This window comes from Anser cygnoides, chromosome 3 (assembly GCF_040182565.1).
Source record: "Anser cygnoides isolate HZ-2024a breed goose chromosome 3, Taihu_goose_T2T_genome, whole genome shotgun sequence".
NCBI classification, from domain to species: Eukaryota; Metazoa; Chordata; class Aves; order Anseriformes; family Anatidae; genus Anser; species Anser cygnoides.
The window spans coordinates 103,120,976-103,139,490 of record NC_089875.1 but is presented as its reverse complement, the minus strand read 5'-3'; the positions used below and the strand labels follow the sequence as shown (position 1 = coordinate 103,139,490).

Below are 18,515 nucleotides of genomic sequence, written 5' to 3'. Positions count from 1 at the left end.
AGACGAAGCCTGAGCTTGAGCCCAAACCTAAGCCTGAGCTCAGGCTCTGGGCTATGCTCAGACTGCTTGTACTGAAAAAAAAAATCCATGAGCTCTGTCTTCTAACAAGGGAAGTACAATACTTCTGATTCTGAAAAGCCATTGTAATTTTGTAGTAAAAATTCTTGACAGGAAAAAAAAAATAGATTTTATATTTTATATAGAATTATTTATATACTATATATTTATATTATATATAATTGTATATAATTATATTTATATATATATTATACATTATTTATATAGAATTTATATTACAGGTTACTATATCTCTGTTTTATTGGAATTTTAGAGATAATTTATATATTAAAATCAATCTTAAAAGTAAGTCAACCAAAGTTATACACAACAAGAAGGAAAAAACTACTTCTGTCCTCTCTTAGCACCTTTGTGTAACAACATTTCTGTTTCCATGCTAGCTGATCTATAAGTTATTTAAATATGCAAGTTGCGCATCAACTTATATAGCTCCTATATATCTAAATAAAAACCTGGGAATATAGGTTTAAATGCATATTTTATTTGTAGTCTTCTGTACTGAAGTAAGCTGTCTTTTCTTCTGAGCTGAGCTTGCATCAAGTCTTTTAAGCATTGGCATTTGGAAAAACCCTCTCAGAACCCATTTGGGCATTGCATCCATTTCCTCCACAGTCCCAGCAACCTCCTTAAGTTCTTTCAATTGTCTGGAAGCCTTTTTAATTGCTGCACACTCTCAGTTCTTTTTTCTGTGAAGAATGAGTGATAGGGCTTAAGTTTATTTATCTCATTTTGTTTTTCACCTTTTCTTTATTCCTGCTATTGAATCTAAGCCCAATACTGAATGCAGCTGCTGCAGCTGTTGCTGTTCTGTTGTTTCCTGCTTTCTGCTCATGCTTATGTTCCTACAAAAGCTTCTCTGGGATGTTCTGTGAACTGAATAGGACATCAAGGCAGTGCTGACTGCATTTCCCATCACTGACAAGCTCTTTTTCTGGATGCTCTGATTTTGTTTAAAGTGCCAGTGTTATACAGTCTGAACTTCATTCTTTACAAAGAGAAGTCCTTTTGTCACTTCACTCTTTGCAGTACTAAAGTATTTCCTTTGCTGCAATAAGCTATTAGGTAGAGTCCACTAGTGAGCTTCTGATTCTGCCAAATTACCTTCACTTTAAGTAATTGAGGAAACTGTATATCTCTTTCTTCCACTTCCTACAGCATTCATTTTCAATGGGTCTCATATCACTTGCCTCTTGTAAGCACTTGTACTTATATTTTTCAGGCACTGTTGCCAGCACATACAATCTCCTAAGTCAAATATCCACAGGCATTTAGTAGTTGATATCAAAGTAGTAGAGTATATGCAAGTTCTATGTATGATAAGGTATTCTGAAATTCCAGACCCACAATTCTAATGTTACAGCTACTTGTAGTTGTCTCCTTATCTAATCTATTTAGCAGAGCAAATAAATATTGTAGTAACTTCGTAGTTGAAACAGACTGTTTCATATCAGCATCTCATATTTCACAGTGGTTATAAGCACTTCCCACAGAATAGAAACATGAACAAATAGAAATGTTTCAGGATTTTAAAATGTTCTTATCAACTTCACAAAACTCTCATTTCATATTGTACATTTAGGTCAATATCAGCTTATGAGACTAGAAAACAATTATTATAGTGCTGAAACCAAAATCTGGAAGGTCTTTCTAAAATCCACGCCTATATAAAAAATCTGTTCTAGTTTAATCAAAAATATGATTTTAAACTGATGTGAACTGTACAGAGCCATTTCTGAAGATTCTCAATTCAAATTTACAGCAAGTGGTTTCTTCTTTTATATCAGTTGCTTCCATTTTTTTTTTCCGAATGATGCAGAAATAGCCTAGTTTTTAAATTGTGTAGGTGTCCAAATGGTTGAGGTGTAATGGTATCATCTTGAGACTGATTGATCAGTTATACTGGTATATCTTACAAATCCTCTTTGTTAAGACACTATTAATCATGCCTGCCTGTAGCAAAAGTCTTAGAAAACGTGAGAAAACCATTGTGCTGTTTTGATAATAGCTTATTCTCAAAAGGCTTGAAGAGTATGTGGATGAAAATGAAGGCTTCAAACAGTATGTGTTCATAAAAAAGGAATCCTTGTAGTACCTCAGAGAAACTGCAGAGGAGCAGTCTAATAGCTTCTTGCTCTCCTTTATTCATTTAAAAGCAATGGACACTTAGAGTCAAAGTTTAGGAAATTCATTAATTAATTTTTATTCCCATATCTTTTGATATAATATCTTCAGAGGCTTCAGTCAGGCTTCAGTGATGTATCTGGTCTTGATGGAAGTAGGAAATAAGTTTTGTAGATCACTGAAGATACTTGTGATTAAAAAACAAACAAAAAGAAACAACCAAACAAAAAGAAAAACACAAAAGAAGCAGTGGATCTTCTCTCTATAGGTCTAACAAAATGCCATAAGAAAACCATCTAAATATCTATATATATGTAACATTTAAAATGTAAGAATCTCAACATAAGACTCCCCCCATTTATTTTTTAACTTCAAGTACTAGCCAACCTATATTCCAAAATTTGGGCTAGCCACAGTAAAGAATTAATGGAAAGGGCTATACAGGTAAGAACTATGACTTGTTCACCATATTTTTACCTAGTTATGTGAGAAGAAACAGCAAATCTTTTTTTTTTTTTTTTTAATCTTTCTACAAGCAGAAAGATTAATGTGTGATGTCAGCGTGTCTATTGGTTTTTACATACTAAGACTCACAAAGACTCACAGTAGTACTTACATTTTCTAGTCAAGATCATGGGGTTTATTACACTTGGTCCTGTGCAAAGATGTAGTAATAAAGTGCCATTGTGGCAAAGGCTGTTCTTCACAAAAAGTGAAGTAAGCACATACCACAAGAGAAAAGGAGAATTACCCTTAAGGATGTTGTTTAGATTCCTTATCCAAAGCACACAGGATCTTTGTTATGTAGAAGAGAATCTTCTAGAAACTTATAGAAAGTGATCCAGTGAATCCCAGTGGTTTTACCAGCTTACATCCTAGAAGCATTAATGCATTTTTGTTTTCTATAGAGTAACTGAACTGGTCCAGAAGAACACCATGTGAGAACTCTATTTAACAAATTCCAGTTTAGCTTATCTCTTTCAAGGTTGCATTAATTGTGTTTGAGGTTTGGCCCTGCTGAGCTCCTCAGAAGTAGGTAATGCTTATTAGATTTAAAGAGCAAAGGGCAACCTAATGGAATATGAAAGCCCCATTGCACTGAATTCCAGGTTGCTTGAATTCCTGATTTTAAGAAAAATCCAAGTTTTTGAAGAAACCTCCATGAAAGCACTTTACCAGTATGTACCAACTTTGAGGAAAGCTCACATGTAACTAAAGGGTGAAAGCCAAAGTCTGAATGACTTTTGGATTCAAATAATCATTGAACACAATGTTATGGAAATCTCTTGTTTCAGAATACAACATCTGGAGATTGTGCACATGCTTTTTTAAATTAGAATGTTTTCTTTGAAATGAGGTTTATTGCACAGCTAAAAATCAAAACTGAGGCTCAGGAAAAATGAGGTTTTGGAATTCATCTAGCATTTGACAGTTCATTAAAATGAGTATAAATTAATTCTTCTTTTGTCTTTTCCGTGATTTAGTATAGAAGTTCAAATACCAGCTAATGATTATACTTAGCATTATAATTTAGCTTATTCTGTAGTGATCACAATCATCTTCACAATGTAGAGAAAAACAGGCATTTTCTTTGATGACTCTACTGTCATTCAACTATTAGAAATTCCACTGATGAATGTATCTGTTTGCTTGATATCTGGGAATGCCAAGTGGGTTACCATTTCTATGCAAGAAGACATCTTTACCTCCCCGTCTGTACATTTCCTTTTCCTTAGGCATTTTCTTCATCTCATGGAGAGGTGGCAGGGTGTCTACAAAGGTACACCAATGTCTCATGACACTGTGTGGTGGGATTAGAGCAAGATCCTTACTGGAAAACAAAATGGCTTACTTGTAATGTTAGCTATTACTTAAGAATACATCTTGGGCGTATTCCATTTGCTGTCAACCCTACTCATTTCTGGTGGTGTGGGGTTGTCAGACTGCTGCTGGAAATCTCCAGTAGTCTGGTGATACAAGAAGTATCCGGAAAGTGTTTGAATGGGCAGATGATGAGTAGTTAATAAAAACATTTTATGAATGAGAAAAGTATGTTTGTCCCTGGTGTGGAATTAAGCTCAGGTTTAGCAATGGCTGGAGTTCCCCAAGGCAGGCACCTGTGGAAAAAATTATCGAGTCAATTAATATATATATATATTTTTAATATAAAATGGGCAGCTATATCTTTCTCGTCAGTAACACTGCTCTATATCTTTTACATTTTTATTGTAGGTGTCCCACCCCTGGGTGTGATGGCTCTGGGCATATTACTGGAAATTATGCTTCACATCGAAGGTATGTAAAGAGACATTTTTTATTCTTGAAATCAAACAACCACAGGACTAGGAGGGACTTCAACAGGCCTCTCTTCTCTTTCTCAGCACTGAAGTAGGATTGAGTGCTCTACATAGCCATACATTGATCTAACTCATTCTACATAAAATGAATAACATTCCTCAGTTTCAGCATAGCTCACTACCCAAATAGACAGGAAGATTTTTTTCTAGCAAAATCTTTGTAAAAAATTAATGTTTTTTTTTTTTTTCTCCCTTGTCTGTTAGCCCAGAGAAACAATTCAACATTCATAAGTTTCTGTTGCCTTACATTCTGAATAACTTCACCATTCTCCTCAGTCTTACTTTCTCTGGACTAAAATTCTGTTCCTGCATATTTTTTTTCTGCATATTTTTCCTGATTGTTCTTGTCAATCTCTTCTGACTCTCTTGTTATTTCTTAAAGTGTGAAATGAAGCTCATTTTCTTTACTCCTCTCCCAGCTGAAGTCTTATCAGTGTTAAACAGAGTGAAAAAAACACCTCTTGCATCTAATATGCACTAGTCTTGTCAATATATTTCAGAATAGCTGGGCTTGCTTTTAAATCACAGTGTGTTGTATATAACCATGTTAAGTCAGAAGAATAGGAAGAGAAATTTATGGATAAAAGCTGTTACCTTGACTGTCTAAACTATAACTGTGATCTTTACCAAGGACCAAAGAAAGATTCACATTTACTAATTAAGATATTACTGGTAACCCCAAAATGAATTACTGTGGTACCACAGTAGAGATAATGTTCCACGTGCTGTATAATTAGCAATGCCCTTGTGGGTATTTGACAACTATAAATCAGTGGAGAAGAGCTCCACTATATTTTGCAGATAGTTATCCACTATTTAATTGAAGAATAATAGTGTAGTCCACCTCTCTTTTTTTAGTAAAGGCTCTTTTCTCCCATGCATATTAATGCTGTTGAGTCTGGATGTTTTCTTGGTTCACCAAGTCCCTAGGTTTACAATTGCCTATAACTAGTCAATACACATACTTCCAGTTTAAATGTATTTGCAGTACAAGCAACAGTTTAAAGTCAAAAGATAAATAGCACAGACATTAGAAATGTGCCATACCTTTACAAGCTGTAAAAATGATTGATCACAATAACAACTCAATTTTCTGTTAAACACAGAGAACCATCAAGAGTACAAATAACATTGTAAAGAAGATGATGTAAATATTTTTAAAATCACTTATGCAATGTAGGAGATAAAATCACACTTTCAAAGTAGTTTAAGGTCAAAGTTATAGCTACATTTAATTATGCATGGATTTATCAGCTCGTACCTCTACCAATGCTATGTTTAGTGAAGATATGCCTGAACTTTGCTATTTTAGGAAGCTGTTTAGTGTTTAGTTAACTATTTAGTGTTTAGTTAACTATTTAACCAGAAACAGGCAGGACAGTGAAGATTCAGTACAATGTAGTAGAGAAGCCAAAGTGTCACAAACAGAAGAAATCTAAAAGCTGGCAAGGTTAGCAGGGGAGTATCATTGCATGCCTGCTTGTTTTTAAAATTACTTCCCTGGACATTGTCTATTGACTACTCTAGGACTGGACCATGAGCTGGATGGTGTTACCTAGCTTAATCTCTGAATTCCTATGTTCTTTTATTGTAGATGAGTGCTGGATCAAGTTTTCATTTGATTATGCACCATACTCAGTACATATAAAGATATAAAAAATAATACTGCAGAACAAAGTGATCTGGAATTTGTCCAGTCCATTGGGATTTAGTACATTCAGCCTTTTGAAGCACCACCATATCTGTATTGGTCACATAAGTCAGCATAGTAGGCCTTGATTTCTCTTCCAAAATGCCTCTAGCAGTCCCAGGTCATTGACTGCCTTCAGGCACAGGAATGCTGACACAGAACTAGGGAAGGAGTAACACCTATTTTTGCTTAAAATTGCTGGTGTTGCCCTGGGAGACCTGCCGCATTTAAACCAAGGCAGCCCCACACTGTTCAGTTCATGATGTTTGTCAAAGTCACTCTCTAAACTGGTGAGGCTGGCAAAAGGCACCGTCTTTAAAAGGGCAGCAAACCAGTAGCCTAAATCTGGAATCGTTGAGTGTGAAAGACCCCACAGTACTTCCACAGTTAATTCCCATGCTGAAAATTAGCATTTATCTCTTCTTGCATCTGAGTTAACATTTTTATTTGTATTTGATACACTTACAACACTCTCAGTTTCAGAAGGAAATGAATGATAAACTTCTCTCCTAAATGGCTGTCATGATGTCTAAGTATCATTTGTATTTAAAATGGCTGAATGCATAACATACACAAAGGCAGATTTAACCCTGCCATAACTTTCTGCAGTTCCACAAAGACATTCAATGTATGCAAGATGTTATACTGGCATATACTATCGCTGAACTTCTCTCGTGTTTTGTCTTCATAGATAAGGAATTAAACTGATACCAAAATGAAGTAATAGCTTTTTGGTTATCACAGGATAAAAAATTTAAAGTGAAGGCTCATCCCTGACATATGTTTTCTTGGTGAATCTGCTGTCAGAGGAAAAATGAATTAATCATATCCTCAGAAGCTGTCTGTTGGAAACGTCTGTTTAGAAGATATGAAAGGTCTTAGAATTTTCTAATAAATCATAATGCCAGAATAGAAAGATCTATTGCAAAAAGATGATGCATCAAAATACCAACAAATAGGTGATAATTGAATTGATTTAATATGTGAAAGCATTAAATCGTTAGTCAAGGCAGAAATTCTTCATTCAGATTTTGTTATGAAAATGTCATAATCTGCAAGCATACCCATCTGTACATCTACTAAAAAAGTATTGCTCTCTAAGGCATTTCTATTAACTATTTAGTTTTTGGATGTGAAACCTGCTAATTCTCACACAGTGGGTAAAACTAGTTTTGCATATTATCTAGGGATATACATAACTCCTATCCTCTCCCCTTCACTTTCTGCAGTCCAGGTTATATGTGGGTCAATGAACCAATTTAGCCTGCTTCCTCTTATTCTAAATCCATTAGACTCTTTTCCTCCTGCCTTTGGTCTTTTACAGATTATGACATTATAACTTTCAAATAAATCCTATGCCATTTAAAATAGTTTTATGAGATTTAGTTTGTACACAGAGTAACAGTAGCTTTCTTTAAAAAGGAAAATGATCAGCTACATTTGTATTAGGAAATGAAATGGGGCAAGAGCACAGGTTACTCTGTTGGTCCTACACAAAGGCAGTGGTGTTGCCAACACTATTAAATTGTTAGTACGTTTCCTGACATGGTACTGACCTATGGCCAGTGAAAATCTCGCAGGCAGTTCTGAGGAATGACTTGGAGCTCCATTAGATCCAGTTCATTCTATCAAAGCTGTATGGGTGTGGCTGTCCCATTTTACAGAGAGAGTTTAGCTGTGTGGATGTGACCATGCTCGTCTTGGGTCAAGACAATAGTTCTAGGCCCCTTCTGTTTACCACTATAGATGTAGCCATGCCATCTCACTAAATGTTGCCAGGTAATATACTCTGTGCTAGTGTCTTGTGACAACATTCCTCCCTTTATTTAATTGACTTATTTATGTCTTTACAGCATGTAAAGTCTCATTTTTGACCATGGCTTATTTTTTATTTACCAACACAGAACTTCATCCATGATTGCATCACCTTTTCACTACTTGTTCCACAGAGTCCTCTCTAGTCTTAAGACAAAATAATCTTTTTTTTTTTTTTTTTTTTTTTTTTGCTGCCACTGTTTCTGTCTCTTCCTCCTGAAGACAGGACCTACTATACAACACTGAAATACATTTTGTCATGCTGGAAACAAAAACCTTATTTAGTTTATTTCTTTCTCTGAGGCAAATTTTTGTAACACTACTTTGTCTTTCATCTCAGTAATTTTGAATGTGTTGCTCTTACCAATGGGTTTCTTTTTATCTGTTCATATGTTAAGATGGAAATAACATTTAAATAGAACACAGGTCATGGGTTTTGGATAGAGATTTCTGTGTCCTCAACAGGGATAGCAGCTACTTTAAAAAAAAAAAAAATAAAAAATCCCTTCATGTCATTGAATATCTATTACAGTCATTGTCAAGTCTACTAAGCAGTTTCTATAACACTCTTCATGTCCAAAAGTTGAACTTGCAAGATCCTGGAATAGGTAGATCTTTTTCCATCTTTAGTAGTAAAAATGACATTCTCAGTGTCTACTTAAAAGTAACATTGGTTGGCCTAACATATAAACTTGTCTTTACTAAATCTTTTTGTCTGGATGTGTTCTGAGCACTTAAACTCTTTCCCAGGAAGGCACTGTACAGCTCTGAGCTCTGGCATATTTTTAATTCAACCTTTCTATAGCATTCTTACATGATGCTTTAGAAGGTTTCACAGTGTTTCTAACGTGTCCCCTAGAGAAATCTTTCTTCCTACTAAGAGATCCAAAGACGCCTGGTTTTTGAGCCTCTTTTTCCTTCTCTCTCAGACATACAGAGGATGTGATGCCTCTCAGCACTGAAACACTGGCCTTCTACTCCTTTCAAAGCTGCCACTGCTGCTGCTGAGTCAGCTGGAAGGACTATTAGGCGGAGGGTTTAAGAACAGCATTCTCTGCCTTCTCGGGAACTGCTTGTGTGTGGCCTGCGCAGCGCTTGCAGTCCTGTCCTGCCATCACAAACCGAGATACTCGGATTCCCCCTCGTGGCTGTATACTGCAACTCTCCCTGTTTAAACTACTGAGCTTTGATTTTGGAAACGGGACAGGATTACACATTCTGCCAGTTTTTATTATAGAACGTGTATCCATTGCAGACCGTACCCCAAAATGAGAAATTATTTAAAATATTTTCTTTCAATCAGTCTTTCAGGCTGTCCGCGAGCGAAGAAAAGTGGAATCAGGATAGCACAAAGCAAGGAAGACAAAGAAGACCAAGAACCTATTAGGTGAGAACAAATATTGTCAAAGGACCTTCATACGCTGTATAACAGGTCATATATACAGCTTTTAAGACAAACTCTATTGTTTTATAGCTATCCAAGAGCAGATGGTTTAGGTTTGAAATAGTTTTGCTTAAGAAAAATATAAAGCTCTCTAAATACTAAGGAATTCTGCACTGGCCCCATTGACTTCAGTGACTGAACTTCAAATCAGGGATCTGTGCTGATTTATTCTAGCCAAGGATATGATACTCAATAGCAATATTGTAGTGCAGGACAAACAGTGAAGTCACCAGCCTTGTTTTGACATGTGCTATGTAGTGGCATTCTTACTGAATTGTTTTCATTAAGCATTTCACTTTGAAGATTTTAACTTCTTCCTTCTGACCCTGGTTATTTGTTTTTTGGAAGTATACAGGGAAAATGCATGAGGGATTCCCAAATAACAGATGAATATGGAACTGCCTTCTTTGATCTCTTTAGGCTGTAGCACATAATTTGTTATGATCTTTCCAATTCAGAGAGTGTTTAAAGGTACTCCACATTTCTGAGGTAGTAGGCACTATGATTTCGTATTATTTCTCATAATCTGACTCCTGATTTTTTAATCTGGCAACATCCTTTCAGTGCAGAAATGGATCTCCTTATACCTAACTCTGTTTATATCTAACATTTCAATGACTTCAGACAAGTCTTCTTTAGATTCCATACACACACTTAAAACAGAACAAGAATAATACTAAGTGCTTAGAGATTATTTACAGGAAATTTCCTTACTGAGTCGAGCTCAGCAGCCACCATTTTAATTCCAGTGTGATATTTACTGTAATGAACACAGACAATTCAAACATATATCTCACTCTTTTTGTTGCTATTGCATGATATCAAAATCTGTGACCTCATCTACTGGCTAGCCTCCTTATTGTTTATCAAAGAACAATTTTATTTATTTATTTTTTAATTAGTAAAGTTCTGTTTGTAGTTTTACTCACTAAAGGGTATCTTGAACATTTTTAAGACCACAGTGCATGATTGTTCTTTTAATTTCATGTTGGGTTTACTTTGACTTTGTTGTAGAGGCTACCAGGTATATGATGGCAAGACAATAAAGTTTATCTCATCTATCTGCTATCCAGATGTCCAGTTCCTGGTTGTGATGGTCAGGGTCATATAACTGGAAAATATGCATCCCATCGCAGTGCATCAGGGTGTCCTCTAGCTGCCAAAAGGCAAAAGGATGGATACCTAAATGGCTCACAGTTCTCCTGGAAATCAGTGAAGACGGAAGGAATGTCATGTCCAACCCCAGGATGTGATGGCTCAGGACATGTCAGTGGTAGTTTTCTGACTCATCGTAGGTGAGTAGCTATAGCTTATATTTTTCACTTTAAGCTTATTATTTAAATTATATTTACAAGGTTTGGAATACAGCTTTTTTCATGATATTTCTCTGTTCCTTTTAACTGTCATTATTACTTTGAAAAATAGGCTTCCTACATATGTTCTAGGTGACTAAAAATCAAGACTTGTGACTTTTTAAATGCAAGTCTTTGCAGGTAGAGACCTGAATCTGAATCAGAATCTATAATACTCAGAAGAGTGTAGAGAAAAAAGTGTGCATGACAATAACTGTAAATATGCTATTTCTTTATTGAGTGACTCTGGACAAGTTACTTTAGAATAGACTTTGTAACACTCATCTGAATCCACATAATTTTCAGAGATGTTGAACACACTTGATTCCCAAACAAGCATGGAATGAAAGAATTTTCAGGAACCAGTTCTATAAATACAATATAATTTTCTCATTTGATAATGAAAATGTTCACTCAAAACAGTAAGCAGATTACAGAATAAAAGTCCAAACAATACAGCATATTAATTAAAAATAACTGAATACAAATATTTAACAAAAGAAATACAACATCAAATTTTTCATAAACTTAGCAAAAAGAAGAGATTTCAGTGATGATATTTTTCATAGCTTTTAGGAGATTTGTGGCTAGTCTATTAGGGATAAATTTTGTCCCCTTTTTAAAATATTAGATCACAAATAAGCAAGGATATTTTTGGATCTTTGTGTTGGAATTGTACCGTGATTACAATGCCAAGGTAAATCTCTTCTTTTATTCCATAGTAACTAATATAAAACTGTATTACTTCAAATACATCAAGTCAATGTGCCTAATTTGATACCTTTCTACAGACAGACCTCAGCTGAACTTCTGTACCTTTTAGTTAACTAAACCAAACTGTTCTTGTTTTGTACTCAATTCTAATTATAGAGGTGAAAATTTTACTTCTTCTTACTTCCCATGCCTATAATGATTTCCTTTGATTCTTTGGTAACCCTTTATAACTTAACCCAAAAGCCCTACCCTTAATGCAACATCTCCAAACTATGTGCAGATAGTTTGTATTTATTATGTTCAGAGCTGTTTTTCTACTTAGCGTTCATATGGTACCCAGGGTGAAGGGCTTTTGGTCCATGACCTGAGGTGCTATTCAGGTGGTCAAACATTAAATAGGCTGCAGCTCACATAGGCTTTACGGAGTGGCAGATACAGAAGCCCTGACCATTTCTGCAGATGTACACATGTGTACATTAAGTTTCTGGCTTTAAGTAAAATTTCAGTTTTAATGTTCATATTTCACTTTAGCTTATTTCATAGTGGTGTAACATTTATGTGACTTACAGAGGTCTGTCATTAAAATTTTGGAATGATTTTACCTTTAATTGAAGATACAATGTAATTATAACTATAATAATGTAACTTTCAAGGAGTTTTTACATAGAGAAAACTGCTTCAGCAACTAACCCTAACTTCTAAAAGGAATCTGCTGATACTAAATCTAACTGTTTTTCAAGATTAAGGGGCAAATGGTATCTAGATTTTTTTTTAATAGGACTGTTTTCATGAAAAAAAATAAAACAAACAAAAAAAACACAGAACTTTTTTTTCCAATGGAGAAACCTAAATATGACATTTAGACATGTAGCAGCCATGTGCTTTCTCTGTTATCTTAAACAGAAACTGAGACATGTAAACGTCATACCTTGTAAGACGAGGTGCTGGGCCATAAGGTCCATTATTGGCAGAGAACAGCCAAAGATGAAAGGTTGCTTAAAAAGATTCACTGAATTAGACTGATCTTATTTAACTGTCTTGACTTAACAAAGTGCAATGTTCTAAGTTGTTGTGAGCAAGTTTAACAATTTCTTGAAGCTTCTGTAAACCAAGGCAACATTAATAACAAGCCATATTATTTAAAACATGATTAATCCTTGTAGAATTCTTAAGATGTTGTTAAAAGGGCTTAGTTTATTTGCTCACACAAAGTATCATAAAAGAATAGAATATTTTGAGGCAGTAAGGACCTTTGAAGACTATCTAGTTCCAAACCCCCTGCCACAGACATTGAACGGACGTGGACAACACCCTGACATGTTTCACTGATTAGGTTGCTCAAAGCCCCATCCTGACTTTCAACACCTCCAGAGATGAGGTATCCATAGCTTCTCTGGGCAACCTGTTCCAGTGTCTCACCACCTAAATGTTGTACACCAGATGTCACTGAGTGCACCAACAGAGTGGGATTCCCGTGCCTACAAATAGGTACATTTTGCCTGAAGTGTTCATTGGGGAATGCAAGATGGCCCTAATGGGCTGGCAAAAATGACAGAAGACCTGTGAGATAATCCTATTCTTTAGTTATGACATCTGAGAACTAAACATGCTATGTAGGATAACTGGAAGGCTGCTAGATGTGTTAAATGAATGTGCCCCAGCATTCCAGAGCTCCATGGGGTGTTTCTCAATCTGAAGCTTAGTCCCACATAAATTGCAGACTATGCATTTTCTGTCTAAGGATGGAATATCCCCTGTTTTTTAGTGCATTCCTTTCAATAGGCTATAGTCTCATCCTCTGCAACTAACAACATTTTGCTATACAGCTGTATGTCTGTAAGTCTCAAATGCCACCTTCTGAAAAGAAGCTATGTTGTGACAGTTACATACTGAGACCAGGTTTGTGATACAGTCCTTTGCAGGTATGGCTGTGGTTAGCATGCATAGGGAGAAGGCAGAGTTATGAGCTTTAAGTAAGTTGCTAAAACCTCCAGTAAAGTAGTAGTTAAGTTTTCTTTTTTGCCAGTACAGCTCACTTCTCTCCTGATAGGTGATTTTTTTTTCCCAGTACAAATACCTCTCTATGAGCACTGTTCTCCAAGTATACATGTTAGTTAGATACAATAGTGTCCTTAATGTGTTGAGATTTTATAATCCTCCATTTGTAAACAGATGTTAATGTGTTATTATCCAAGCAGTTATCCAACATGTTAATGTGTTGTTATCTGGAAACTGTAACAGCAAACTAACTTGTGAAAATTTTGCCAACCATTGAATCAATTAAGAGAGAGAGAGAGAAGTTTTTGAGGCAAAGATTTCTTAGAGCTGCTGTTACATCTTGTACACAACGTATAACTCCACTAATAACAATGGACTTGAGATGATCCACCAGTCTGGGTAAATCAGTCTTCCAACTGGTATCATGTTGTCTGGAATTTAAATATATGCATACATGCTTCTGAAGAAGAAATAAGTAGTCAATGGAAAAAGTCACAAACTTCAGTAAACTTAGACTCCTACCCTATGAACAAAGGCACTAACAGAGGTTTCTGTTTATTTAATGTTTGCCGTTCCTGTTCACAGAAATTCCTATGAATAGTTTTATTTCATCAAGGAGTTTTGCTTAGGAAACAATGGCAATAGAGGGTTATCAGGAGGGATTTGAAGTACAGGATGTGGAGTACTATGCTTCACAAAGGAGCCAGTGCCAGCATGAAAGGCCACTGTGAAGTAAGGTGTCCTATTAACAATATGAAAATGAATTGAAAGGCATGTAATCATGGAGTCAGTAAAAAGGTAAATGAAATATGTTATAATGAAATGCAACTTGCTTATTATACTGCAGCTTTCCACATTGGTTCTTGAACAGGCCCTTGCATCATCTTATTTGATTTAAGATTTTTCTGGATTGAATCATTTCTAATACTACAATTAGTGGGGACTTTTTCAGAGTATGCTTGGATATAGCAGTCCTGCTCCTTAGTACTGAAGGGTAATATGCTTTGGTTGACTTCAGTGGCAATTACAGTCACAAATGCCTAGGACAATGTTCCTGTCCCCATCTCTTGCCTGTTTTTATTTTAATCACTATTCACCCATTTCAAATTTGGTAATGTAGCTTTCAAATTTCCTTTACCATGGAAAACATATTCTGGTAGAGCTACAATATATCAGTGATTGTTAAGTATATTCCCCATTACAAGCTAATGCTTATGTCAGTAATAAACAGAAATTAAAATGAGAAGAATGGGAATTTTTCTTTAGTGTATCTGTATCCTGACTGAGGGCAGTGGGATTCCAAGATCTGTAGACAAGTTTATAGAATAGGATTTGTGTTTGACCAGCAAGAGCACACCACGGGGTTTGCAAAATGTTCAGATGTGCTGGAAGGGGCTGCAGACATCATCCAGTGCCTTTTCTCTTCTGAAGAAATGTAAGTAGAAATTGAGATGTGGTTATGAGAAACACAGGGCTGTTTTGGGCTATTCACTTTATACATAGGAAGACCTAGTTAATTGTAAGGCTGTCAGAAAACCTGTAGGAAGATAATAGCAGTGCACTCCGTTCATTCAGCATCTTGTGTATACATCCTGAGGTGAAGGAGCACCAGGGTTTATTCCCTCTGAAGATTCTAGTTGGTCACAGCTCTGAGCTGTACAGCTGCATTGCTAAGCCTGGGAACAGGCAGGTTAGGAAAAGATAAAAACTCAAGGCAGGAACTGTCTTCAGCAGCTGCTTGCTAGAAGCAGACTGACACCTACACTCACACAGATCTGCAGAGAACCACTGAGTTCCTGAACTCCCAAAGCATCCAGGAAATTACAAATGTCAGGAAAGAAGGATGGAACAGTAGAATTTCATGTGGAGATCCTTTTTCTCATGATTTTTTTTTTGCTAGAAACAGACACTGTCTGAAAAAAAAAAAAAAAAAAACTTTAACGTGACCAACTCCTGAAGGGTAGGCTTGCAAGTGCTGCTTATGGACAAATCTCCTGTTGCTCAGGGCTGTAGCTTGAGCCTGTGTCCAAAGAACATCTTACCAAAGGGTTTATCTGTGGGTGGTGTTTGCATGCAGAGTGCTGAAGGGGAAGTAGATCGATAATCCAGACACTTCACATCTCCAGACACGTGCTAGTGGCTGCAAATTTGTTTCTAAATGGTTTAGAGTTTTCAATCTATGTGCTGGAAGTCATATCCTCTATTACCATCAGTGTTTTTCACCTTTGGCATTTGAAAGCAAGAAAATACTTAGCATTAGCTCAGTGAATGAAGCATTTAGAAATGAGTTATTTGATTACAAAGGGCTACAGCTGCAGACCATGAGAGAAGTCTCTGTGTGGAGCTGACTGCATGTAGAGGTGGAAAGTTGTGGTGGCTTTAACCTGCTGGGCAGTCAAACTCTACTACAATTGCTCTCTCACTAGCCCTCCTTCAAAGAAGGCAGGGGAAGAGAAGTACACTGGGGGAAAAAAAAAAAAAAAGGCTCATGGGTTGAGATAAGGATAATTTAGTCAAAGGAAAAAGGAAGAGGGAAAAACAAGCAAAGCCCACATGGAAGCACAGAGAGAGGGGAAAAAAAATATTCTCTGCTTCCCATCAACGAAAAATGTTTAGCCACGTTGGGAGGACAGATGTCTTCATAACAAGAGCCCCCCTCTCCTACCCCTTTCCCACCTTTTCTTGCTGAGTGTGACACCATATGGCATGGAATATCCCTTTGGTTGGTTTAGGGCAGCTGCCCTGGTGATGTCCCCTCCCCACTTCTTGCCCACCCCCATCCTGCTGGCTCTGGGGGATTTGGAAGGAATACTGGTGCTGTGCCAGCACTGCTCAGCAATAGACACAACACTGGTGTGATAACAGGGCTGTTCTAGCTACAAGTGCAGAGCACAGCACTGTATGGGCTGCTGCAGGGAAAGTTAACTCCATCCCAGCCAGACCCAGTACAGAAGTGTGGGAGGGAAGTCACCCATGTCAAGTTGGAGACAGAGAAGAGGGGCAGTGGCAGCCTAGAAGAAAAATGCTCAAGAGGGATGTGGAAGCTGATCATTGCCCCTTGTTAAATGACTGAGCCTGAGAAAAACTCTGATTATTATGATTTTTTAGTGTTTTCTACGTAGGATTGCAACTTCTGTTACTTTAACAAAATCATTCCTGCAGAGCCTTGGACCTGAAATAGCCTTTGTGTTGATGCAGTATTGTATGAGGCCTGTAGATAAGACAGCAGGACTTACATTACCTTAAGCCACCTGAGATACTAAAATGCTAGTGCCTCAGTTCATTTCTCCATTTCTCCTGTCAGTTCATGGTGAAATAAAAGTGCCTAGAATTTAGATGGAGGCAATCAGTTCCTAACAGGAATCAGCTCTTTGGCAGAATAGAAAGCTGATTTGAAATAAAAGCTAAAATATAAATAATAATAATAAAAATAATAATAATATCTGTTGTTTTCAAATAAATGCAAAGAGAAAAGCTCAGATGCTTAACTAAAAAAAAAAAAAAGAAACTAGAATGTAAAGTTAGATCAGGACACATATATATATATATATATGATACAAAGTACTGTGGACTAATCCAAATTAAAGACATCAGAAGATATATAGCTACAGTGCTGTGAGCCATAGTGCAAAAATGATGTATTTCATGATAAAATATTGTGTGTAAAAACAACAAAGAAATATTTGTGAGCATTCTTTAAAACATAAACAATCAAAATATCTGAATGAATTCTCAGGATGCTCTAAACTTCCAAAACATCACACTTATAAGGAATTTGTGTCCAGAAATTATATGTATGGGGAATAAAAGGTTAAAAATTATTTATGAAAGTTATTCATATGCTATGTTGAAGATGATGCTGAAAGTGGTAAAAACTTTGCAGAGAAGAAATTTTTCTTGTTCTTCCATTCATGCATTTATTAAACATAAATACGGTCAGGCTCCAGATGTGTAAGAAGATTTTAATATGCAATTCATTCAGTTATTTGGTTGTACCTATTTCTAGCTAGTCCTCTTTTCAAGTCAACTCTTGGCCTTTGTTTTATTTGTTAGTACAGTAAGTTGACAAATAGACTGCCACAGTTGAGCCAACATTAATTCACTCTTTATTATTATTATTTCACTAAGTATTTTTTTAAAGCTGTTCATTTTTATTGTTGTTGTTTGTTTGTTTATCTGCCTGTTCACTCTCTGCCATAGGTTTATTTTTCTGCTTTCTACTTCTTATTTTTTTTCCCTAGAAGCTCTAGGTTGCAATTCAGCAGGAGAAAGTCATACAATGTTAAGAGCATAGAAGAATTAACCAAACTCACTGTATTTGACAGTAATTACAACTAACAGTGACAAGTGTCATCACGGTGACATTACTGAAAGATGAGAGACATGCAAATGTGCTGACAGATTTCTAAGAAGGCAAGGAGAGAAACATGGAAATTAAGCGTAACAATATATAAACAAAGAAGAAAAATATTAAACTAAAAAAATATACAGTCTGATCCAGATTTCCATTCATCAGGTATTAAAAGCAGACTCCCAGGCTATGCCAAAATAAGCAGTAAAGCAGACCAGGAAACCTTTTTATACCCAGATGTGCAGTGTCTCATGTCTGTACACCCATTCCTGTATTTAAGAATTATAGTGGCAGTACATAAGCTGTCTTTTGGTGACTGTAGACTGTGATAACCACTAAAATGGTGCTGGGACAATGCTGGGAACAGTGCTAGTTGGCCTGAGCCTTAGACATGGCTCGAGGCCATGTCCAGGCCCTGTCTGGTTGAGTAGAGTCTTCTAATGTGCTTCTCCTGAGCACCAGCAGAACAGGTCAGTTGGTCTCACCAGCTTTGCTCCTAGCAAGCACCCTTCTTCCCTGCACCCTGCTGCCCTGGACAGACCTAATGGCAGAGAAAGGCCTGGAGTGCTCCCCGTTGCCACGCACACAAAATATA

General features: G+C 36.4%; 1 protein-coding gene across 33 annotated transcripts in view; it reads left to right on the top strand.

The window, feature by feature from the left end:
- The window catches only part of MYT1L (myelin transcription factor 1 like), a 328,171-nt gene that overhangs the window by 292,126 nt on the left and 17,530 nt on the right, over positions 1-18,515 (top strand). For 31 of the 33 annotated variants that reach the window (XM_066994876.1, XM_066994874.1, XM_066994866.1 and 28 more), the window contains 3 exons: positions 4,432-4,494; positions 9,365-9,448; positions 10,579-10,800. In XM_066994876.1, the coding sequence (XP_066850977.1) occupies positions 4,432-4,494; positions 9,365-9,448; positions 10,579-10,800 (369 nt within the window). Of the gene's footprint in view, positions 1-4,431; positions 4,495-9,364; positions 9,452-10,578; positions 10,801-18,515 lie in introns of those variants that run through there. The other 2 variants (XM_066994891.1, XM_066994892.1) reach the window with 1 other exon arrangement.